The 24,285-nt window shown below is 40.3% G+C and overlaps 2 protein-coding genes across 6 annotated transcripts in view; one reads left to right on the top strand and one right to left on the bottom strand.

Annotated features, from left to right (window-relative positions):
• The window catches only part of lhfpl3 (LHFPL tetraspan subfamily member 3), a 50,204-nt gene extending 36,042 nt beyond the window's left edge, over window positions 1-14,162 (top strand). Inside the window, exons 2-4 of the mRNA XM_051890829.1 lie at window positions 9,394-9,624; window positions 11,397-11,430; window positions 12,849-14,162. Coding sequence (XP_051746789.1) covers window positions 9,394-9,624; window positions 11,397-11,413 — 248 coding nt within the window. The 3' untranslated portion in view covers window positions 11,414-11,430; window positions 12,849-14,162. The remainder of the gene's footprint in view (window positions 1-9,393; window positions 9,625-11,396; window positions 11,431-12,848) is intronic.
• Window positions 14,163-17,135: 2,973 nt separating this feature from the next.
• Window positions 17,136-24,285, bottom strand: part of kmt2e (lysine (K)-specific methyltransferase 2E) — a 49,033-nt gene continuing 41,883 nt past the window's right edge. For all 5 annotated transcript variants that reach the window (XM_051890818.1, XM_051890817.1, XM_051890819.1 and 2 more), the window contains 8 exons: window positions 23,954-24,107; window positions 23,636-23,862; window positions 22,893-22,949; window positions 22,336-22,800; window positions 21,914-22,143; window positions 20,881-20,963; window positions 19,479-19,561; window positions 17,136-19,385 (listed from right to left, as the gene is read on the bottom strand). In XM_051890818.1, coding sequence (XP_051746778.1) covers window positions 18,342-19,385; window positions 19,479-19,561; window positions 20,881-20,963; window positions 21,914-22,143; window positions 22,336-22,800; window positions 22,893-22,949; window positions 23,636-23,862; window positions 23,954-24,107 — 2,343 coding nt within the window. In that variant the 3' untranslated portion in view covers window positions 17,136-18,341. The remainder of the gene's footprint in view (window positions 19,386-19,478; window positions 19,562-20,880; window positions 20,964-21,913; window positions 22,144-22,335; window positions 22,801-22,892; window positions 22,950-23,635; window positions 23,863-23,953; window positions 24,108-24,285) is intronic.

The raw sequence follows: 24,285 nt of genomic DNA, 5'->3' as shown, positions 1-24,285 counted from the left end.
CTTTTACCACCCAATTTTGTGTTTGTGTAAATTTAAGGGTGCTTTGATTGCTTGTGCTGAACCCAAGTTCAGAACAGCTTGGGTTGTATTGTGGATTGTGTTCACTCTGTATTTTTTTTATTCTGAACCGCGGTATTTTTATTATGAAAGCAACAGCTGTTTACCCTTGTTGCTATGTAATGATGATGCAAAAGACAACAGCAAAATACACAGTGTTGCTCACCTCACTTTTATAAACTTTTATATGTTTCCAAAGCGTCAACACATAATGGCACTTGCATCTAATATGCCGCCTATATACTGCAAATGTTTTAAAGAACGCAAGAGTCCATTTCTGCTGAGGCAAGCAGAAATGAGATATAGGTCTATACATTCTCTCTGCTTGCAGTGTGTCAGTCCTGCTTGTCAAGAAATTGGGTGAAAACACACACAAATACAGTTTTACCAAATAATACGTCATCAATAGTTGTTCACTTCTGTGATTTAGTGCAATTGCATTCATATCAGTGTAACAGAGGCCAGCTAGTAGTCACTGTGCGAGTAAACCTCACTCCTCTGATCTCAAGAGATGTTCTAGCGACTGATGCTAGAGGTTGCAGCCTTTAGCCTCCTTGTTAGAGTGTCCGACTCCCACGCCGGAGACTCAGGTTCGAGGCCCGCGCAGAGCGGGGCGAGTAGGACCTGGGTAGAGGGGTTACATCAGCAGCTATAGATACTGGCGTATACATAAACCATAACCCAGACCACCTATTTGGGTATGGTTTGTGCAACAGAGTTCACATCATCCAAATAACCAAATTCTGACGTCAAACAAGCACCAAAAGTGCTAGTGTGAAATGTGTGTTTTTAGCTCGGCTCAAAAACCTAGTGAGCTACTTCTGCTATCTACTATTAAGCAGCTTCCTAACTGAAATGTAACCTCGTAACTGATTTGAAATGTTCTACACAGACAGCAACTTACAATTAATTCCAGTAGTTTGATGTTAGCATGTTGCTAAGCTAACAACGCAATGCTCTAATACAGTTTTTCAATCCTGGTCCTGGAAACCCACCGCTCTGCAAATTTTTTATGTCTCTCTTATCTGACACTCAGTTCAGTTTATGGAGCTCCTAACGAGCTGATGCTCTGAATCAGGTGTGTTAAATAAAGGAGACATACAAAAGGGGTTTTCACACTTTAAATAGTTAACCCTGGGTCATTCTAAACCTGGGTAAACGGAATGGTTAAGCTTCACGTTTCACACTGCTCATAATTTACCCAGGGTTAACAATTAATCCTGGGTATTCATAAACTGACGTTTCACATTGTACATTCCTAAACCCTGGGTTAACGTTCTTATTTGCACATTTGCAGTGTCAGTGTCATTGATTGGATAAACGCAACACTCGACCTGTTTCTATTGCTTTTGCATTGCGCATCCTCATATTGCTGACTGTACTATCGAGGTTAAAAGTGGTTAAAAGTGGTGTTTAGAACGATGATAATCTAGGGTTAAGTGCAGTGTGAAAAGCCCTAAAATGTGCAGAGCGGTGGGTCTCCAGGTCCAGGATTGAAAACCACTACTCTAATAAGCATAAAATGTGATTTTGCCCTAGTATTTGGCCAAAACTAAGTATCTTGGAAGGCAACATAATGTTGAGGAGCGCTGCTATGGTGTCCTAAAATGCAGCCCACTAGGTTTTACAGAAGAGCTAGTATCTCACTGCTGAAGCACTGAGTTTTACATTACCATGGATACACTGGGGTGTTTTTTCCTCTCTCTGTATCTCTCTTTTTCTCTTTACTTCTGTTCTTTCCCACCATTCATTCCTTACTGCAAAGAAAAACAACAAGCTGCCATTCTCAGGATGAAACACAAACCCTGAGGCTCTATTCTATTCCTGCCTTGACAATACATTAAGCAGCAAACAACGGCAGCTTAGCGAGAAAGAGGCGAGGAGAGACATGAAGTCTTTCAACCTTGCATTATCTTCTCCTCTCTCCATCCATCTTGTCTCCTTCCCATATCGTCCTTGGTGCTTCTTTCTTCGCCTCCCATTGGCTGGGATGTAAAGACATTTTCAAACAAATGCCAAGTCAAGCGATGTTAGGGGAAGACTAGTGTGAGGATGCAACTTTCTTCTATCCTTCACTACTAACTTGCATACAAATGCAAGGTTGAGTACTTAAGAAACAGTTCACCCAACGATGACAATTCTGTCATCATATACACATCCTCATGTCATTCCAAATGCAACCCATGCAACAAAACAGATGATATTTTGATGAGTGTTCATATTTACAGTGTCCAATCTTGTGGAAAAGGAATCAAGTGAAAGGAAACTGGGACTATCAAGCTTCAAAAATGACATAAAACAATATAAATGTATCTTGAAAGAAGACCATATGTTTCACTGTATGATTCACCACCGTCAAGACCTGGCCAATAAACATCTCTGTAATGAGCTGAATGAAACACTCAAGACAGTTGTAAAAATCGTCAGCTTTATTAAAGTCCGTCCGGTGAACAAACAAATCTTTTCGGAGCTGGCGTGAAGATGAGGCGCACCAGACACTCCTTCATATCGAAGTGCGCTGGCTATCAAGAGGCCAAGTGTTAGCTTGTTTTATTGAACTGAAAGAAAAAATAAAGAAGTTTCTGAAACTGATCAACCAGAAAATGCTTGATGAAATGACCATTGAATTTCTTTTTTGAACATCATTCCTGTCTGATATTTTCAGTCTATATGAAACAAACAAGTGCATGCAGAGCGCGGATGCAAACAAACTGGAATGCAAGGAAATCGTTGACGTATTTGTGCGTAAAGTGGAAATCAGAAACTGATGAAACAGGATGTAAACCACTTTCTATCACTTCTCAAACAGGCTGAGGGGAATTTAACTGAGTCACATTGAACTGCTACAGGAAGAGATGAAGCCACAATTCTCATATGTTGATGAACATGTTGCCAAATGCACATGGATAATGGATCTAATCACCGCAAAGGAGGACGTGAAGTATTTAGAAGCAGAGGGCGGGCTCTTGGATGTTAAGACAAATTCTCTTCTGAATGGGATCTTTACCAAACACGGGTCGGGTACAGTTTGGGAACCACAGATTTAGACTACTTTTATGGTATGTTTATGGTGATTTTGGAGCCCATTGCATGGAAAAGAGCAGCATAAACATCCTTCAAAACATCTACTTTTGTGTTTTTCCCTTCAAAAAATGAAAGTCATAGCTAATCAAGGTCTGAAGTGTTGCTAGAAAGCTATAGGCAGGTGAGCTTTTATCAGAGTTGGAGCTAAACTCCCAAAGACTGAGGCTCTCCAGGACCGAACATGGGTCGGATACAATTTTGAAGGATTTTGAATGCTAAAATAGGGGTCATCTGGAAAAAAGGCTGGGAACCACTAATATAGACAACATTTCTGGTATAAATGAACCACTTCTGAAAGGCACGACCTGTATATTTTAACGCCCTGTGTTCTGGATACCTCTTAATCCCCCCTCTGCGAGGGGCTTCATCAATAAATCGTTGGCTGAGATTACAGGATAGCATGAAAAATAGATATGCAGAGAAGAGTAAAGACTAAGGGCACGGAGAAGGGTATCACAAATGTATCTTTCCTTACGGAAGCATGTTCTCTCACACGCAGAATCCTCCTCTTTAACTGTGTTTATTTATAGCCGCTATCTACAAACGCATCTCGGATGTGACACTCTCAGCATCTGCATTCAGAGCACTCTCACTGACCCAGATGCAGCATGAGTGCTCGCTGCCAGCAAAATCAAAGCCCTCACAATGCAACCGCAGTCTAATCTATTAGAAAAGAGCTAGCGATAGTACAGAACCACGAGGTTCCCTTTCCATAATCTATTCTGCTGCATCTATTACATAAAAATAATAGAAAATGGGATGAAAAAGACAACTTGTCTTTCGCAAGATGGTTGAGATAAGGACAGCTCATTATCAGAGCTCAGCTGTGTGTCTCTTCAATAACATTGAAAGGTTTAGCTGAAGAGCTCCTCTTCATTAGTATATGTGTGTGGTGCAGTGCTGCAGGCTCTGGAGAGGATGTGTAATGAGAGAAAATGCTGATGTTTTCAATTATTTATAAGCATTTCCCCACATAATGTGAATATGGTCAGTTTTAAAGCAATACACTGAGCAACCTTCCCTCCAGTAATGTCCAATATGATATTCTGTGCTGCCACCAAACCATTTCGCAAAAAACAACTGTTTCTAAACAAGTTTCCTACACACTTTATCTGTGGTCAGAAAACTAGGGTCCTGCCCAAACTTGCACCATTGATTAAAGGGCTAGTTCACCCAAAAATTGATAAAATCCATTGGCTCAGTGAGGCCTTCATTTTCTTTTAAATGCCCAGAAAGCTACTAAAGACATATTTAAAACAGTTCATGTGACTACAGTGGTTTAACCTTAAAGGGTTAGTTCACCCAGAAATGAAAATTCTGTCATTAATTACTCACCCTTGTGTCGTTCCACACCCGTAAGACCTTCGTTGATCTTCGGAACACAAATTAAGATATTTTTGTTTAAATCCGATGGCTCCGTGAGGCCTACATAGGGAGCAATGACATTTCCTCTCTCAAGATCCATAAAGGTACTAAAAACATATTTAAATCGGTTCATGTGAGTACAGTGGTTCAATATTAATATTATAACGCAACGAGAATATTTTTGGTGCGCCAGAAAAACAAAATAACAACTTATTTAGTGATGGCCGATTTTAAAACACTGCTTCATGAAGATTCGGAGCATCTTTAATGTTATGAAGCAACGAGAATACTTTTTGTGCGTCAAAAAAAAAAAAAAAAACGACTTTATTCAACAATATCTAGTGATGGGTGATTTCATAACACCGCTTTATGAAGCTTCGAAGCTTTACGAATCTTTTGTTTCGAATCAGTGGTTCGGAGCATGTATCAAACTGCCAAAGTCACGTGATTTCAGTAAACGAGGCTTCATTACGTCATAAGTGTTTGGAAACGTTTTAAAATTTCAATGGTTCATGTGACTTCGGCAGTTTGATACTCTGAACCACTGATTCGAAACAAAAGATTCATAAAGCTTCGAAGCTTCATGAAGCAGTGTTTTGAAATAGATATTGTTGAATAAAGTCTTTTTTTTTTTTTGGTGCACAAAAAGTATTCTCGTTGCTTCATAACATTAAGGTTGAACCACTGTAGTCGCATGAACTGTTTTAAATATGTCTTTAGTACCTTTCTGGGCATCTGAAAGTGTTAATTATCTTGCTGGTAATGTAGGTCTCACTGAGCCATCGGATTTTGTCAAAAATATCTTAATTTGTGTTCTGAAGATGAATGAAGGTCTTACGGGTGTGGAACGACATGAGGGTGAGTAATTAATGATTGAATTTTCATTTTTGGGTGAACTAACCCTTTAAGCCAGAAGTTGACAGAAATTGTTGGAAGTCATGGAAAAAAACTTTTTTTCCCTCAGCATAGCCAGTGTAGTTCTGCTCACAATGAAATCTCATTGGTCCAAAATCCTGCTCCACATAAATGTAGATTAAACATCTAATATGTTCTGATTGGTTGTGATAGTGTGTCGTGCCGCATTTTCAATTTCAGTGTGCAAATTACTTGAAAACTTGCCATGCCACACTTGTATAGAACACTGTTTAACAACCAAAAGAACTTACCGACCGGTTACATGAGTAACCAAAAGAACTTAGGCCGGTTACACGAGTGGTTGCAGTGCCATAAACAGCCCCAAGGAGAAACCTGTGAACCCTCTTAGAGTGACTGCAGTGAAAATAAGCTTTGGACGCAGGGATGCGGGTGATTGGCTCTCAGCTTTAATGTGATTACTTAGTCTGCTGATGGCTATTAGTATAATGATGATGAATGTCTTTTGAAGTTTCGCTTATTAGACGCATGAGCCAAGAGATATTAAAGTGAGAGATAGAGGGACAGAGATATAGGATGCAGGAAAAGGCTTTTAGTGACTGTTCATGTCTCTAGCTATTTTGTGAAACAGCAAACTGTGTGACAAAGAAAAATAGGGGATGTATTAATCATGCCTGATTCATTTGGCAGCATCCGTATGCAAGCTTTTCTAACTCTGGCAATGCCACTTTTCTTCCTACTCGCACCTTAACTTTCTTTTTTCCCCCTTTTTTTCCTGACTGTGCTAAAACATTTGGCTTGATTGCTTCTGCTGTCCTCCTCATTTGTAAGTCGCTTTGGATAAAAGTGTCTGCTAAATGATAAAATGTAAATGTTAAACTGTCTTCCATTCAGCCAGTTATGATGCTTTCAAGTGCTGCTAGAAAGATCTTACTTATGAGTTTGGATGTTGTAATTACTACATAATGTGCATTTAAGTGATTTTGGTTAGAATAAACAGTTGGGCAATTTCATAGGTTTTTTTTTTTTTCTTGCAATGGCAGGAAGCTTTTTGTCACTAAAGCCACAAAATGAAGAGCAAAAGATGTAACTGACGCTTTGTCTATTTACCATTTTCTCATTGCCATAGGAGATGATGGGAACAGTAGTTTGGTCGAGGAAGCCCGTCGCCTCATAAACCAGCTAAATGAGTCAAACTCCCAGGCATGTGTGCTGGAGCTAATCTCTGCAGGATAGTGGTGCTCTAGGAGCAGGATTGGAGACCCTGGGTCAATCCTGGGTGTTTCCTTGCCTACGGCCCCTGGCATAGTCCATTGCAGGGCTAACACACGCTCACACATTAACACACTCACTCATACTTACAGGCAATTTATTGTCTCCAATTCCATGTTTTTGGATTGTGGAGGCAACTGGAGCACCCAGAGAAAATCCACGTCAACATGCAAACTCCGAGACTCAAACAGGGGGCCTTCTTGATGTGACAGTAGCTGGGTTTCCATCCAAACGTGAAGCGAATCTTTTCAAAGTTTGCAAAAAAAAAAAAAAAAAAGGCGGTAGTAACCTAGTAACCAACAGTAAATAAAACACCATCAGTGGAAACAGCTGATTAGTCATGAGTTTAATCATATATATACATAGATGCCTCATTAGCGGCCGTTTCAATGGGCTGCTCTATGTAAGTCTGTAACTGTAGTTAGATACATGTATGAATATTTATATATATAATAGACTTCAGCAGATGATTTCACTATACTAAACAATACAACAAGACGAAGGCGTCAGCTGACATGACATTAAAAAGTTACCATAGTAAAAGTAAAAACATAAAAAGTACCATAGTAAAAACATGTAATACTGAGTTAATACACATAAAAACACGAACCAAAAACATTCTCAACTGTAAAACGTTAGCCCATTTCATCGGGAATTTAAATCTCAGTGGTTTCACAACCAGAAGCTGCGCAATGTTGTGCCATTATTGATTCTTACTGTGAGTGACGACAACCTGACCAATGCAAGATGGCGGCTACATCAGAATATATTTGGCAAAAAAACTCTTTTCACACAAGACAAAAATCACCTCAAGCGAGCATACAAACTTTTTTGCGAATTAAGGGATTTTTTCCCCCCCGAAATGTGGCATTTCCATCACTCGTTTCTGATGTGATACTTCAAAATGCGCATAAAAACAGGGTGATGGAAACATAGCTAGTAGTGTTTGTACTCAGCTTCACTCAATCATTCTTTAACACATCTCCAACTTAAAGTCATGTCTCAAAAAAAAAAAAAATCAAATTTTTTCCCCCAATGGTAACTACAGCAAGCCTAGCATCAAATGCTGCATTCACGCCATGTAGTAATTACCATAAATAAAGCTCCGTATGCTTTCGAATCGCTCTCGCGGTACTTTGATGTCATACACCGATCGTCTTCACAGTGCTGCTTCAAGTCGAACATACCTTAAATCTACAGTGGTACATGGTACAAGTCGTAGCTCTCAGAAAATTATCATTGCGGGTAATTACGACATGGCTTGAATGCACCTAAAGCCTTTTGTCGTGTAACTGAAGAGAAGCCCTGATGACATTATAAATGATTCCTCTTGTGTAACGGATTGTACCTGCAGAACACTATCAATGCATCAAAACTCAGCACAATGTCTTCCGGGATTTACCATGACTAGGCCCTGTCTGATACTCCTGAAAGATGCGTTTTTCCATTCTCAATTCATCAGGGATGATGTAGGCGCCCACAGCTGCTGCTGATCTGAGATCAGATCTATTGCTTGTCCGGTGAAATATGTAATAATGGAAGGGTAATGCAGCACATAAGCTGTCACAAACTGTAGCTAGACAAATGTTTCCCAACACTTTTCCTGGCGGCACATCAACAGTACACATTACAAACTCTTCAAAATCGAGAAGAGTTTGTACTGTTTGTAATGTACAAAAATTCAATGTCTTAATTGAGAGTTGTATGTTTTGTTTTTGTCTCTTTGTTGTTGTTTATTTTATGATTTTGGATGTACAGCACTTAGGCCATCTTCTGTTGTTTTAAATGTGCTCTAGAAATAAACTTTGACAAATCAAACACACCTGATTCAACCCTTTGAAGCAGGACTTCCTGAACAATGGTGGACAAGGAATCAGACTCATTCTTTTGGGCAGACTATAACATGGCTATAAAAAAATCCCCTGGATTTGCATTGAAGAAAGTACTTAAAGAGTTAGTTCACACAAAAATGAAATTTCTGTCATTAATTACTCACCCTCATGTCAATCCAAACCCGCAAGACCTTTGTTCATCTTCAGAACATCCGAGAGATTTTTTATCACGTCGACTATTTTAACAATGTCTTTACTACTTCTCTGGACCTTGAATGTGTTAATTTTGTTGCTTTCTATGAGATAAAAAACCTCTCGGATTTCATCAAAAATATTGCAAATGGTGTTCAGAAGATGAACCAAGGTCTTGCGGGTTTGGAACGATATGAGGGTGAGTAATTAATGCAGAAATTTCATTTTTGGGTGAACTAACCCTTTAAGCCAAATCTAGGGACCATGGAGACCTTGAAGTCGATTCTTTTTACTTGGGCCAGTAAGCAACTACCAGAATACCCAAACAAAGAGTTTTACACTGGCAAGAATCACATTTCCTTCAGAAACATAACTATCAAGTTAGTTTTGCAATTTTGTATGGTGTGCAAGTCTTGCAAAAATTACTCATAGCAGCTGTAAACAGTGAGCTTTGTGTGTATGTATGTGAATATAAATTGGGGGCTTGCCCAGTATTACCGGTACCTCTCTCCTCATTCATCTCAGCTGTCAGCCATATCATAATCGAATAAACAAAACTGCCATGACTTCTTTCATCTGAACGCATTTTGTTCCCCAGCTTACACTCTAGAAACGCCATCTATCATATCGCTTGAGTACAGAAATGAATTCTGCAGTTGATTAAATCCATAGAACTTATTTTAACTGGACAACTCACAATGCCTGCTTTCACTCTCAGGTACGTGTCTGGTGTTGGGCTGCATGATATATCCTGACGGCTGGGATGCTGATGAGGTGAAGAGGATGTGCGGAGAAGGGACGGACAAATACACCATCGGAGCATGCTCAGTGCGCTGGGCGTACATCCTGGCTATTATGGGCATCATGGACGCCCTTATTCTCTCTTTCCTGGCCTTCGTTTTGGGCAACAGGCAGGATGGACTCATGTCCGAGGAGCTGCTGGGAGACAGTAAGATTAACATTATTTTGTCTTTGTGTTGTCTGTCTTACCATGGGAGAGATATTTGTTTGCATTTCAAAGGTATCTCTTGTCCAATTGAGTTACAATTTGTTTATAACTTCTTATTGTCCAATATAACTGAAGGAGTGTTGGACAATATGAGGTTATACACAATTCATAACTCCCATTCAAAACAAATTTGGGACAGGATAAAAATGCAAATTTATTTTGCATTAAAATTCTGGAAAAACAAAACGAAAAACTTGACAGTTGGTACCTTTGATGAAAAGGGGAGGAACAGTGTTGGTTGTATTGGACAAATATGTGTATACATCCCTAAAAATAAAATGATTTCATCAATATCTGTGGGCTAATTTTGTATACTTTTAAGAGTACACAAACATATTAGCCTCAAAGCTAAGAGACATGGGGTCAAAATTAAAGGGAATTGCGTGGTAACATTGTGAATATTACAAAATATGGTAACATGAGATGAACTTCAATTGAAATACTAAAAAAAAAAAAAAAAAGGGAAAAATGAACCAGAAGTTTATAATCAAACTTTGCTGTATGAAAGAATGCAGAAACGGCTTAGCTAATTTTTGTGTATTTTAGGGGCTGTTTAACGTTACACGACACCGTTTTCAAATAAAAACGGAAAAAGTTTTTTATGCGTTTTGGCCGTTCATTTAACGACAACGGCGTTTTGGTGGCCTGAAAACGCAAAATATTGAAAACTGGTTTCAAAGTGCAAGTATTTGAAAACCATACCAGCTGCGTCTCATTTCGGAGGCTGCGTCCTCCGGAGGTCGTGTTTGAAGGCTGCATACGTCATCAAGAATGTCATATTTAAAAAAATGCATAATTTACATAAACTGAGAATTACAAACTGGATTCTCCATTTCTCCCCATAAATGATAACGTGCAGCTGTTGTGCCATTCGGTCCAATTCATTCATTACAAGACGGAGCCAGTCAGCCAGAGGCAATGGAGGGCAAACCAACCTGAGAAAATAAGACAGAGCGATGGTCATTAAGGAGAGAGTCAAATGATAGGGCTGTGAAAATGAATGAGAAGGAATGTGTAAGACGAGGAAAAGAGCAAGCGAAGGAAAGATAGAAAGGTAGAATTTAGCATAGACTGGGGTTAATTGAAGCCTGGGGCTCTGGACCCAGCCATGAATTACTAATGACTGTTTACACAGCTTGCTGTCAGCCCGTCCATATTAATCACAGGCACAGCATCAGCTGGAACCCATGCTATGCTGAACAGCACACCTGGAACGAAATGCTATTTATGGATATGGATTATAAAAAGCTTCAAAGTATGGAAGCCCTGGAAACCTGGTCCATAACACTTATTTTTTTATATATATATATATATATATATATATATAAATAATGGCAATGAGGGAACACTTATAGATGTGTTAATGTTTTGTATGAAACCGACGAATTGTACACTGCAAATGGTGATTAAGGATGTTTGTATAATGATGAATGAGCAATTCGCTTCTCTTTAATAATTCTGCAGAAACAGAATTTGTTATGGCATATTTTGTGATGGCACATGATGGTGTTGGTGCCATCTAGTGGAAATTACTGGTTACATTTTACTGGTCTACATAAGAAAATAACAACAAAAGGTCTATTTAATGTGCATTCAACTGTAACAGCTGTCTGTAGATTTTGTTTCTGCTGCTTTTGGAAATTACTCTATCGATTTAAGCTGTGATTTTTGCTTTAATTTTGATGGACTTTTCTCCTTTATTTACTCAACAGAGAGTGGAAATGCATAGATGCCAGATACACTCAGGTGAGTGTTTATTACTTTAAAGACCCCATGAAATGGTTTGACACAATATTCTTTTCTTTGTTGAAACAGGAAGTTGTACTGGGACAAATTTTAATGTTTAGTTTTTGAAAATTTTGTCATTTACTCACCCTCAAGTCCTTTCAAACCTGTATGACTTATTTTTTTCTTCTTTTATGCTCCTTTTTTTTTTTTTTTGGTCAATAAAATGAAAGTCAATGGGGTCCAAATGTTGTTTTGTACCCTATTTAGTCTCACTGTATTAGAGTTGTCAAAAGTACAGACTTCAGTACCAATCAGTACTGAAATTTTTGGGTGTGTCGCAATCAGTTCCCGAGCTCGTGAATCAGTATATCATGTACACGAATTCGGGCACTGGTAAGGACAGTAAAGGACACTGGCTCACTACACATTGGGACACTTATGACTCTATTTGCGGCGACATAACATCCTCATTATACAACATCACTTACTGGTATTTATGAACAAAAGCAGAGCTGATATCTTTCTGACATTTCTTGTAATGTTATTTAAAATACTTTATGATAAATACTTTGCTTGTTACATATATGTGCAACATTTCAGCCGTAAATAAATTATAAATGTTAGTTAGTTTATGTTCATTACCTGTCTAACAATGTATGTTTATGCTGAAATATAATTAAATAATGGTTTATATTTTTAAAAACATCTATCGTGCGTCGTTATGTGTAGTGAGTTGGCTCACGTGATTTAAGTTTCGCGCTTCAGAACTTCCGTTAAGGGAGCATAGTGAGCATCGATGCGCCCTGGAAGGATTCTGTGATTGAGACAGCCCTTAAAATGGCCGACTCCCTGATCAGTGCCCTGACTACTGAACTAGGGAGCTGATTGAGACGCACCCTTTGAGCACTGTTGAGCGGATTCAAAAACACCTCTGATTGGCCATTGTGTTCACACGCTCATCAGATATGTCTGTGATTGGCTACAATGATCAACACACGGGAGCATTTGAAAGCACTCGGAAGTGTTTGAATTTGAAAGCGGGAGCTCCCGTGTGTATCTGTGTAAGTGCTCGGTGAAGAGCGTCATTGATGACGTTTTTGAAGCGTTGATCATTGTAGCCAATCACAGACATATCCGATGAGCGCGTGAACACAATGGCCAATCAGAGGTGTTTACAAATCCACTCAATAGCGCTCAAAGTGTCACATTTTTAAAATTTCAGTACCAATCTGGTACTGAAGTTGGTATTTTGACAACGCTACACTGTATAGTCAAAAATAGTTCCACAAAAGGAAAAAAGGACGTGGGTGAGTAAATGATGACAGAATTTTCACTTTTAGGTGAACTCATTATGTTTAGCTTCCATGTGAACATTTCTCAAGTATAATAAAATTTAAATGAATTAACAGTAAAGCATCCCTTTCATCTGTTTTCAGGTGTTTCTGTCTCGTTTAAGGAAAATTTTATGTGAAATCACAATCCAGCTTTACCCATCATCCTGAGGGCAGGAAGCCTGACTGCAACGGTTTGAAAAACATTAAAGCGAAGGATGCAAACAGGGTGAATAGAGTTGGGAACTCGCTGCTTTTCTGTCCATATCCCTTCTTTTCACTTCACTCCCTGGAATTGCTTCTCAACAAATCCCTACCCTAGTTTGATTTACCGTGTTCTGTGCTACTAACATGATAGGGCAGCTAATGCACCATTTAGAAGCAAGTTTGACTTGGAATAATAATAATAATAATAAAAAAAAAAGTTATTTATTTTACGTTGTGTGCTCTTCTTCAGGCCTGCATTACAATAATGTTAATATTTTGGGATTTAAGAATTACTGTAAAACACTGTTCTATTTGACTGGATTGGATTATAATGTATACTAATAGAGAATGAAACGTTCACAGGCTTGAATTGTGGGATGTACACTCTCCGGCACAGAGCTGCAACACAGTCACTATCACCCCGGACGGACAAAAAAAAAAAAAAAAAAAAAAAAAAAAAAGGGACACTGAATCATGACCCCTTTTTCTCTGAGCCAATCTACATGCAAGTGACCATTTATTGGGTTTCAAATGTACAATTATTTCACCACAACGCTATCCAACATTGTTTAAAGGGGTATGTAAACAGAAGGTGAGAGTTCACTGTTAATATATTTAAATAAAATAAGTGTCAAAATTAGGGGCAGACATCTCTGCCATTAGTAATTGTGCACAAGCCAAGTATATACAGAAGTAGGAGAGTGTTTTAAGTATTATGTATTGAGTGTATATGTTGAATTTCTGTATGTCTCTAATTCGATATTTACTTCTCGGCAGTGTTGGTGCTGTATAGTTATGTGTGCCATAATTATGATGTTCTCAGCCGGTATCGTTTTGTACTCTTGGTATAGTCATTCTGTCCCACCAAGATAAACGAACGCCAATCAAAAAGAAAATGTCATGAGAAAACCTGGAGGATGTGGTTTCAAAAAGCAAACACCCACAGGAAATGACCTCACTGTGTACCTAGTGCCACTCCCTCCCTTCTTGGACAGCTGAAGAGTTTGGATGATTCTGGATGAAGTTCTGAAGGGTAAGAAAAGTGAAAGAAAAAAAATGTTTCACTTTATTTATTGGGTGTCTGTCTTGTCGGATGTTGTATGTAGAAAATGATGTAAATACACCATTAAAATGTATTAGTTATAAAAGTTCATTAAAGACAATTCACCCACATTAACGAATAAAGATTTTACCTCTGCAGACTAAAGTCAAGACAGTGTTGCTAAAGATATTTCATTCTGAGCGTTGTTGTGAAGAGCAAGCAGTCACATTTATCTTATTTTTGTGACACTATGGCTCAGGTCCAGTCCTGCTCCTGTAGAGTTTAGCGCCAATTGTAACTGAACACACATGAACCAGATAATCAAAGTCTTCAGGATTACTAGAAACCTCCTGGCAAGTGGATTTTTGGCTTCCTTCAGGAGCAGGGTTGTGCACAGAAATTTTGGAGGGCAGGTGCTCAAGCGAAAAAGAGGGCACTGCTCTCATAATTACTATAAAAATTACATAAAAATGAAGTTAGTTACATACTGTAGAACATCTTTAAATCACATACATAAATATGTCCTTGGCATCATGCTGGAATTGGTAAACAAGCAAAATCTATGCTGTGTGTTATTGACAGAAATTACTATTTATTACTATTGTTATACTATTATTATTATTTAGATGCATTTACACCATCTTGAATTTTGCGGGCATTTTTATTCATTTTGGTGGCATTTCTGACCCTGCACAACTCTATTTTACGCCAACGCCATACTCGCTTGCTTGTTGTTGGGCTTAATGGAGGGATCTTGCCTAAGTTAGGCTGGCTCTATGTAGATATTTTAATTGTGGTTTAATTTGACAGCATTGACAAACAACGCCAAAGCTCAGGGTAAAAACAGTCATTACCTGGCTGCGGTGTTGCCAAATCTGTGGTTTTCCCGCACAAATGGGCTACATTTACACTGTTGCCGTGGGTTGTTTTTTTTAGTCCGCAAATTGAATGAACAAAATATGTTCGTCCAATCATTGCATTCGGTATGAATTCAATGATAGGATGTCCTACCTGTCTCCCATACCACTGATGTCACACGTCATCAGTGCGTTCCACAGTCAACGAGTGCCGTAAACTAACAGCAGTCGCCTTTTACAGTTCCTCCTGAATCAAAACAACAAGCTTATGCTGCGTTCACACCATAACTACCGCAATTAAGTGATGGCAACCCATGACGCTTTGCACTCTCTGCTGTGGCTGTGAGTGTTCATGTGTTTTGGAGGAAGCTTGGCTTCGGAGAGCACTCTGAAGGTTGCTTGCTATTGCTAGCATCTCTGAAATTGCCTACCCTACCTTTAAATGCAGTTTCACGAGTTCACATATCCATATAATTAAATAGAGAAAAGTTATGCGTATTTGGCGTGCTGTCCGGGGAGAGGGCTCCGAGCTCGGAAATTTGGCCCGAACCCAGAGTGCTCCCCCCAGTGTGGTAAAAGCAGATAGAACTAGAAGTGAGGAGAGGGGGTGGAGGAGGGATACTCTCAGATGAACAGAGGTAAGTCTGCTGAATTTATACCTCTTGTCATTGGTTGAGTTGATTAACTGAATGCTCTCCACCTGTGCTAATTAGGTTAATCATCTGAACCTGCTCCTCCAAACTTTGTAAATAAAACATAATTTAAAGGTATTAATTGAGAATTGATACCACGCTCCAAATTTAAATAAAAACGAAAATATACGATATAAAAAAATGTCTTGCAAAAAGGGCAGGTGCTTGAGCACCACTTGGGGTGCTTCTCATTTCTTAAAGGGTTATTTCACCCAAAAATGAAAATTCTGTCATTAATTACTCACACTCATGTCGTTCCACACCCGCAAGACCTTCGTTTATTTTCGGAACACAAATCAAGATATTTTTGATGAAATCCGAGAGCTCTCTGACTCCTCCATAGACAGCAACTTAACTACCACTTTCAAGGCCCAGAAAAGTACTAACGATCGGCCAACGATGAGTCAGCGTTCTGACGTAGAACCTGGAAGAACCTGAACGTAAACAGCGTAGGAAAATGACACAGAAGAGAAGATATTGTTGAATAAAGTAGTTATTTTTATTTTGTTTTTGCGCACACAAGTATTCTTGTCGCTTCATAAAATTAAGGTTGAACCACTGCAGTCATGTGGACTATTTTAAAGATGTCTTCAGTACCTTTCTGGACCTTGAAAGTGGTAGTTAAATTGCTGTCTATGGAGGAGTCAGAAAGCTCTCAGATTTCATCAAAAATATCTTGATTTGTGTTCCGAAAATAAACGAATCATCAAATTTCATCAAACTTTCCAGAAAAGTTAGCTCTGGCTAGTAAATACTATCGAACTACCATTGGTCCATGGTGTATTTAACCATTTCACTAAAAGAAAAAAAAGCTGCTTTATTCAGGAACAAACAATGCTATGGTTATCATGTCAGTCATTGCCATTTCAAGAGTGTATCCCGAAACTTTGCGGTGTGTATGTGGCTGTTGGTCCTCTTACCAGCATGAAAAACTACATTTTTATACAAATTCTGAATGGACTATATTTAGCACAGAAAGCTCACACAAGAAAAAACAAAAAACAAAAAACAAAAAAAACCTCAGTTCATCGTGATCTCTAGCCCCGGGCCTATTAATAATGAAAAATGAGTAAGCCTAAATGTTTCTAATTATGTAGGTAAGGAATACAAAAGAAAAAACAGAAATACAAAAGAAAATTACCCCTAAAAAAAGTCAACAAGAAGCTTTCTCTTCCTGACTCAGAGTAGAAAGTTTATTTCTCCATTTTTTCATTTACGTTGTCTTCACCAGAGCAGCGCCAAGTAAACAGTAAAGGATGTCATTCATCTTTGGATGTGGGGGGCATTTGCGGTTTAAAGACATGACAACTAGCCTTAAAAACAACCTACAACCCTTAAAATTAATTCACAAAATTGAATCAGATTTGTCATTAATTTTACTAAAATAAAAATACCTTAGGGACCCCCTTAAGTGTATTTTTTACTTGTTATGGGGGTTACCTTCAGAAAAGTCATATCAACAGCAGACTGATCTTCAAACCTTCATTGCAGCATCTCTTCACCCCGAGACCTTCATGGTGAAAGAAAAACTCCCATTAGGGACATATAAACATCAGAAACGCCCCCTTTCCCACCCCAGTAAAACGCAAGACGATTTAGTTGGTATAAAACTGTCATTACAGTGATTTATTATAATGAACCATGAAAATAGCCAACCAGTGCTGTGTCTGTGAGCCTCTGTCCTTCACACACACATACACTCACACACAAACAGTAAAAAAAAAAAAAAAAACCAGAGAGGAAGAAATAAAAATAGTGCTACAGTCACAGAAACATTCAGCGTTTTTGTCAAGAGCGCTTGTATTTACAACCATATTCCAAAATGGGGATGGGAGCGAATTATACAAGCATAGAAAAGAAAAGAAGCCAATATTTACAACTGTTTCTGGAGAAAGCTGGAGTAACCACCTATACATTAAATTACACTTTCTACAAATAACCATTGATATTCAAAAATAAACCGCTTACCCCTACAGGAAGGACCTCTCTTTCTAAAGCTGCCACAGAGAACAGCACGCATCTGTCTGCGCCTTATTTGCCTTCCGCCTCTCGCGTGCAGTTCAAATACGCACACGGATGCGGGAGGCATGCAAGCATACACGCTCCCTTCCGCTTAAAAAACAGACACTCGTGCACACAGACTCACTCATTCACACAAGTGCAGTCTCCTGGGCAGTGAAGCGGCCTATCGGAAAGGTCTCCTCTGAATGTCTGCAGCGGTGCACAGATATTTTTGTTACATGGAGGAATAAAAAAAATAATAATTCTGTATTTTTTTCTCTATACAAAACCTTTTTGCTATATAATGAGCCACTAGATAAAACAAATAACTGATAAGTGAAAAAACAGTGAGAGACAGGAAAAGTAAGGAAAGGTAAGGAGGAAACTGGAATGTCCCATTGCATTGCATTGCACTGGGAGGACAGAGGAAGGATCCAACAGGAAGAGACCAGAAAAGGCGATTAAAATGAATAAAAACATTAAAAGTAAAAAAGACGTCTGGAAAAGACAGGATGGCAGTACAAGGTTATGGGAAGGAGAGAGGTGTGGGGGATTCTGGGTAAGTGATGAGCACCAGGGTTCATTAACCATCATCTTTTACACAAAGTCTACTTTTACAGTTCTCCATTTCTTGTTTTTCTTTTTAAAATGTACCCTTTTCCCCCAACTGGTTTTCATTATCCTTTGTGAAAAGGTACATAGAAAATATTTACAGTGGTGCTGTGTTGCCTATGTTACACAATGTAGCTCCGCCCCTCTCTGAGTGAGTTTGTCTAGGGGCGGGGTTAAGTGGGTGTGGTCAGTGCCATCCTGTGCCCAAGTAGCCGGTGCTGTGGAAGGGGGCGGATGAAGGTGTAGGTCCTCTGTTACCGCCAGCGATCTGCGAGACACTCGAATTGGGCGGGGTCTGTGTGGGAGGAGTTTGTTGAGGAGGAGGTGGAGGAGGAGGGGGTAATACAGTTTGTTGATAGGTGGAAGGGGTTACTGAGGGGTTGGCTGGTGCAGACTGGTGAAGTAGAGTGGTTTGAAAGCCACCAATGTTCTGGAAAGGGTGCGGTGCGTTACTGGATGGAGCAGGGGGAGGGGGTGGAAGGGGCGGGTGTGGTCCTTGTTTGATTGACAGGAGCGTGCCACTATTAGGTGGAGGCTGCTGGGAACTCTGTCCCTGAGGAGGTGGAGGAGGAGGTGGCGGTGGGGCGGAGGTCAGGAGGAGTTGATGCTGCTGCATCGAAGGAGGTTGTAGATTGACATGCAGCAAGGTAGGGCCAGGCTGCGGGTGGGGAGGGGGAGGAGGGGGCGGTGGGGGAGGGGCAGCACTGCTTTGGTAATGCAATGCATGATGGGGCTGGAGGAGAGGTTGGGAACCGGGAGGAAAGGGTGAGGCCACAGTAGGCTTGAACGCAGGAAAAGGTGCAGCAGCAGCTGAAGGCTGAGCAGGGAAGTAGGGAGCAGAGGTGGGTGGAGCTGGGGGAGGAGGGGGTGGTGGAGGTGGGGCATTTTGGGGATTATACTGAGGGAAAGTGGCCGGGCCAGATGTAGCCTGGGGTTGAGGCTGGTTCTGAGGCTGAGCTGTCAGGAACGTTCGCTGACCACGGTAAGGTGAACCTTGGGGTTGCGCTTTGGGAGAGTGCATGAGCGAAGGTCCAGCGTAGTGACTCTGTGAGGTGCTGGAGGGCCCACAGTGGAGCTTGCTGGGCGTCAGAGCGGCTGGTTTGGAGCTCGGAGTCTTGGTGCTGGACTGCTGGACGGACAGTGCCTGAGGCTGAGCAGGACCACGAGGCTGTGCTTCACCATCTTCCTCCTTGGATGGGCGAGACACAGTCTGGGGTGCTGGAGAACAAGGCTGTAAATAATAAAAAAAGGTTTATGAAATTGTTGGTTGAGAAATCTCATGCTGCCAAGATAGAATATTGCATTGAGAGAAGCAAACTCTTACTGCATGTGTCGATGGGCTCTTGCAGCTCTTGGGAGAAGGACATTCCTTCACCTGGGGGTCGCCACCCTCTGACTCCCCACTATCTGAAAACAAGACAAAGAAGGTATTTTAATTCGAAGAAAGACTACAGAAGATCTTACCAGGGTTCCCACACCTTTTATTCAATGCATTTCCATGATTTCTCTCATTTAGGATAACTAAGCGGTGTCAAATCTTGCTCCTGGAGGGACACGTTCTTACAGAGTTTAGCTCCAACCTGCTCCAGCACACCTGCCTGGAAATGTATTGCAATCCTGAAGACATTGATTACCTGTTTCAGTGTTTAATTAGGGTTGGAGTTAAACTCTGCAGAAAGGCGGTCTTCCAGAAGCAGGATTAGACAGCCCCTGGAATTATTATAGGACACACCAAGGATCTCCAACCCTGTTCCTGGAAAGCTACCATCCTGCAGACCTCAATCCAAATCAAACACACCTGAACCAGCTAAATCACAGTGTTCAAAGTCACTTGAAAATTATGCCTAGTTTCCATCGAGCGGTACGGTACAGTTCAGTATGCTGCGCAATTTTTGCCGTTTCCATTGTCAGAAGTCGTACTGTACCACTTTTTTGGGACCCTTCCATTGGGGTACCTAGAACAGTAGTCCGGTACTAAAGGGTGGAGCTAGACTCACTGCAGAACGTTGATTGGTTGACAGAGAATCATCACTTGTGCGTGCTACAAGGGCAATGACAACACAAGAGGCACCATTTTTTAATACAGTTGAAACACAATACCGTTTCTTTTTGTGATAAACAGCCACATGCCGAGAAGCAAGAACGAGATCTGCTGCATATCCTCCATTGTTGTTTACTGTGTTGCTTTTTTCTTTGTGCGAGAATGACATTGATTGCTACTTTCCAGCATACACTACGCCTATCAAGTAAGGGTACTGTTGGTGGTTGAAACACAAGCCGATCAAAGTTTACCATCCCGAATCGTACTGTCCTTGTTCCGCTCGGTGGAAACGAGGCATTATAGGCAGCTGTGTTAGTTTCGTCAACGATACTGAATGTTGATATAGTCAGAGTTATTGTTTAATAATCTTGGTGTCGTCTCTTCATCGCCTCGTCTTAAGTCATAGAAAAAAAGCTCATTGACGAACATTCGTCAGAGTTTTTGTTGATGAAATTAACACTAGTCTGCAGAAAGGTGGCTCTCCAGGAGCAGGGCTGGAAACCCCTGGGACACACGCTTTCAAAAAAATAATATATTATTGATGGGGTAGATTTCCATTTGTAAGTCAGGTACCAACTCCTAGATTCAAACAATTGAAACAAAAACATCTGGAGATACGACCATGAGTTATCCAAGCCTGAAAATCAAATCCAACATTCTCTGATATTTCCAGGGTTGTTCTTACCTGCATCCTTGCGATGGTCACTCAACAACAAGGCCCTGTGGTAGCTTCGCTCTCTGGCCTGCTCTACTGATGTGGAAGATGTCCTGTAAATTAAATGTTAAAATTCTTAATTCTGAATTGCATGGTTTGCTACAGGGCTGGATTGGCAAAAAAAAAATAATTTTTTTCATGTTTCCATAGAAATGCAAGTGTCAAAAAAACAGCCTGATTTTTTTGATAATGTTTGAATCCAAACAAATCTGTAGTGAAATGTAGGGTTAGGAATAGAAAATAAATTCCAATTCTGGAATTGGATACTTGTTATAAAAATAAAATTTTGATTGCTCTTACCGATTCCTTTGTGTGCATTTTAATATGACTTTAAACCATTCAAGCGCAAGAAGACCCGTGCGCTGTTTTCTGTGCTGCGCACACATCCAAAACGTGCACTCACAAAGTCACCTCTCATTATGAGTAGTGCGCGATAGAGTTCTCTTCCGCGTCTTTTTGCACTCGTATGGACAAATACACAAAAATGTGTCAAAATATCCTCGTAAACAAAGATTACAGTTTCTGTACCTGAATACCTGAAAATCTTAAAACACTGTTTATTTCAATCGTATCTTTGTTCAGTTGTATTTATTTGATTACCAATTTTGTTCTTTTTTAATTACTGAATGTTTACTTGTCTTTAATAATGCTTGAAATTTATTTTAGTTAGGCTACTTGTTTTTGGTATTTTAAAACCATAAGCAAAAGTTCCTTGTGTAAGTGTTCCTTAGCCTATTGATTTTTGTTCATAGTATTCAGCTACAATGAAATGTTTTGCAATAAGACTTAGAATAAATGTGAATGATATTTATGTTTTTTTTTTTTTTTTTTTTTGTTTTTTAACCTTATTGGAATCTAAATTAGGAATCAATAAAAATCGGAATCAATAAGCAGAATCGGAATGGTTAAAATTCAAACGATACCCAACCCTAGTGAAAGGGAATTTATGCTAATGCAGGCTAAGAGCTCATCCTCAAGAAATGAACATTTTTTAGGGACGTACCACTGGCCTTCTCCGTCTCTCTCCCCCTGAGTTTGAGCGTCTGGCTCCTCGCTAGGCTGAGGGGTCTTGGGGGTTGGTGTTGCTGCGAGAGCAGGTGGCTCAAAGACCATTTCCACAGCTACAGGGAAAACATCTACTGGTGGTGCCGTGGAAACAGGGGATCCACATTCTCCCTTGGAGCCGCTTCGCCGTGCCTCACGCTGACGTTTCCTGTACTCCAGGAGAGAGACCTAACAACACATAAGGATATTTACAGTAAATTAATAACTTGAATAAATGGCATACATGATATTCTGACAAATAAATGTAACTTTTTCAGTCTTTTCTTAAAATGAAATTACCAGATAAGGAATTTGGGAAAAACAAAACAAAAAAAACAATCATTTTACATTTATGCATTTGGCAAATTCTTTAGCACAGACCTTTTTCTTCTGTGGGTTCTTTGCAGCGCCTCCCTCCCCTGTGCCGTCCCCACTCAATGAGCGGGTAAAGGTCACGCCACTTGCTTCCTCATTGCAGGGATAGAAAGGTGCCGCTTCACTGAAAGGGCCAGCAGAGGTTGAATCTGGCCTGTACGCCCCCATCTCCAAGGTGTGAGAAGGGGTGAGGTCTCTCAGATTAGAGTTCACTGGGGAAAACGAGAGGCCACCTCGATCTGGACTTTTCATCCAAGGAGGGTAAGAGGAGGCTGGCGTCTCAGGTGCCGAGGCAGCTTCTGAACCACCACCATCAACCTCCATGCCTTCATCTACTACAGCATCCTGGGGCTCAGCATGGGAGGGCTGAGGACTCAAAGACCCCAACGATTTTGTAGACTCCTGTGGAGCCGTATCAGAGCCTGCATTTCTCACGCTGGGAGATGCCAACAGCGAAGGAGGTCGCTCGACCTGACAAAAGACGAGATGTGTTAGATGTGATGATGATGAATGCAGCTAAACACCTCTGTAGCAGGTACAAGATATTTAAATAGTGAACTCACATCTTGTGTACTGGGCCTCCGGCTACCATCTGGAGAACTGTCCATAGATGACTCACTCTGAAGATTTAGAGATTTCTTGATCATTTTGTTGCCTTTCACCAAAATAATGCCTCAAATCAATTGGTCAGAAGTGACCAATCATTTTATTACCATTGCCACTGGTAATAACTGTGCCCACTTGGCCAATAGCAAAAGTGTTAGTGCCCTCTTTTGTCAGTTCAATAAATTATTAACAAATTTTGTCATTGCATAATCTATAAGTTTTCTGTTTTCAATATTTTGGTGATCATCTTCATTAAATATTGGGCAAAACATTTCTACTACTTCTCGCTCACAATTACTAGATTAGTTTTATTTTTGGCTTTTTGCCTTTTTTGGGGATAGAACAGTGTAGAGAAGACAGGAAGCAATGGGAGGAGAGAGGATCAGAACAGGATCAGAAAAGGACCTCAAACTGGGACTAGGAACTTGGGTTGCTCGAAGCGCTATTGTGCTGTATGCCAGAGCACTGTCCACAAGGCTATGGCTCAGACTAGATTAGCTTTTAAATACTTAAGAACCATTTTACAGAGATTACACAAACAGCAATTTCTAATAATTAAATATTTTAAGTTCGAATTATACAAAATTATTTTCATTCTATAAAATTACCATCAAGATTTCATTGTTATTGAAATTTCAGGCATATCTACAGCAACAACACTAGCTACTGAAAGTCAACAACTTTGCAGATGCGGTCTTACCTCTTGTGGCAGAGGGTGGTTAGGAATCTGTAAGGGTGTTGAGGGCTCAGTACTGGGTTCCTCTGGTCGTGGTCGAGGAGGCGTGGCTAGCAGCAGGGGTGTGCCTGGTGCTTCTGTTGACTCTGTTCGGGTTGGGGTGGCACAAGGAGAACCATATGGGGTGGAAGTCTCCGACATACAGGGATCGAGCGAACATAAGCGTCTTTTCTTCAACGGGGTAGGCAACTCTGCAAGCACGTGGACAGAGTAAGATTAAAAACAGCTTTAGACAAGCTTGAAGAAAATTAATTTGCAGTTGGACAAGGACTACTGACTCACCTGGTAGTGAGCAACTGCCGTTGAGGGGTAGAGGGCTGTAGGACTCGCCATTTATAGAGGGGCTAAGAGGGCTCTCACTAGGCATCAGAAGAGAAGGGCGCCCTCCACCTGGGCTGGTGGAACCCTCCTCTTCTAAAGCTTGCTTCAGCCAACGCTGCACAAAACACATGGAGTTAGACCACAAACTTGCGAGTATGAATATAAACACTTGAATGTGAATAAGTGTCTGAGCTGAAATGGGATTTGTTCCATTTAGTATTATCCACCAGGAGACTTTTGCATCTTTCGAGAGGCAAAAATCATGACATCTCTGAATAATGCAGCAATTTTAC

This window comes from Ctenopharyngodon idella, chromosome 4 (assembly GCF_019924925.1).
Source record: "Ctenopharyngodon idella isolate HZGC_01 chromosome 4, HZGC01, whole genome shotgun sequence".
Lineage (NCBI taxonomy): Eukaryota > Metazoa > Chordata > Actinopteri > Cypriniformes > Xenocyprididae > Ctenopharyngodon > Ctenopharyngodon idella.
Note: the sequence above shows the minus strand (reverse complement) of the source record. Positions and strands in the feature narration are given on the sequence as shown.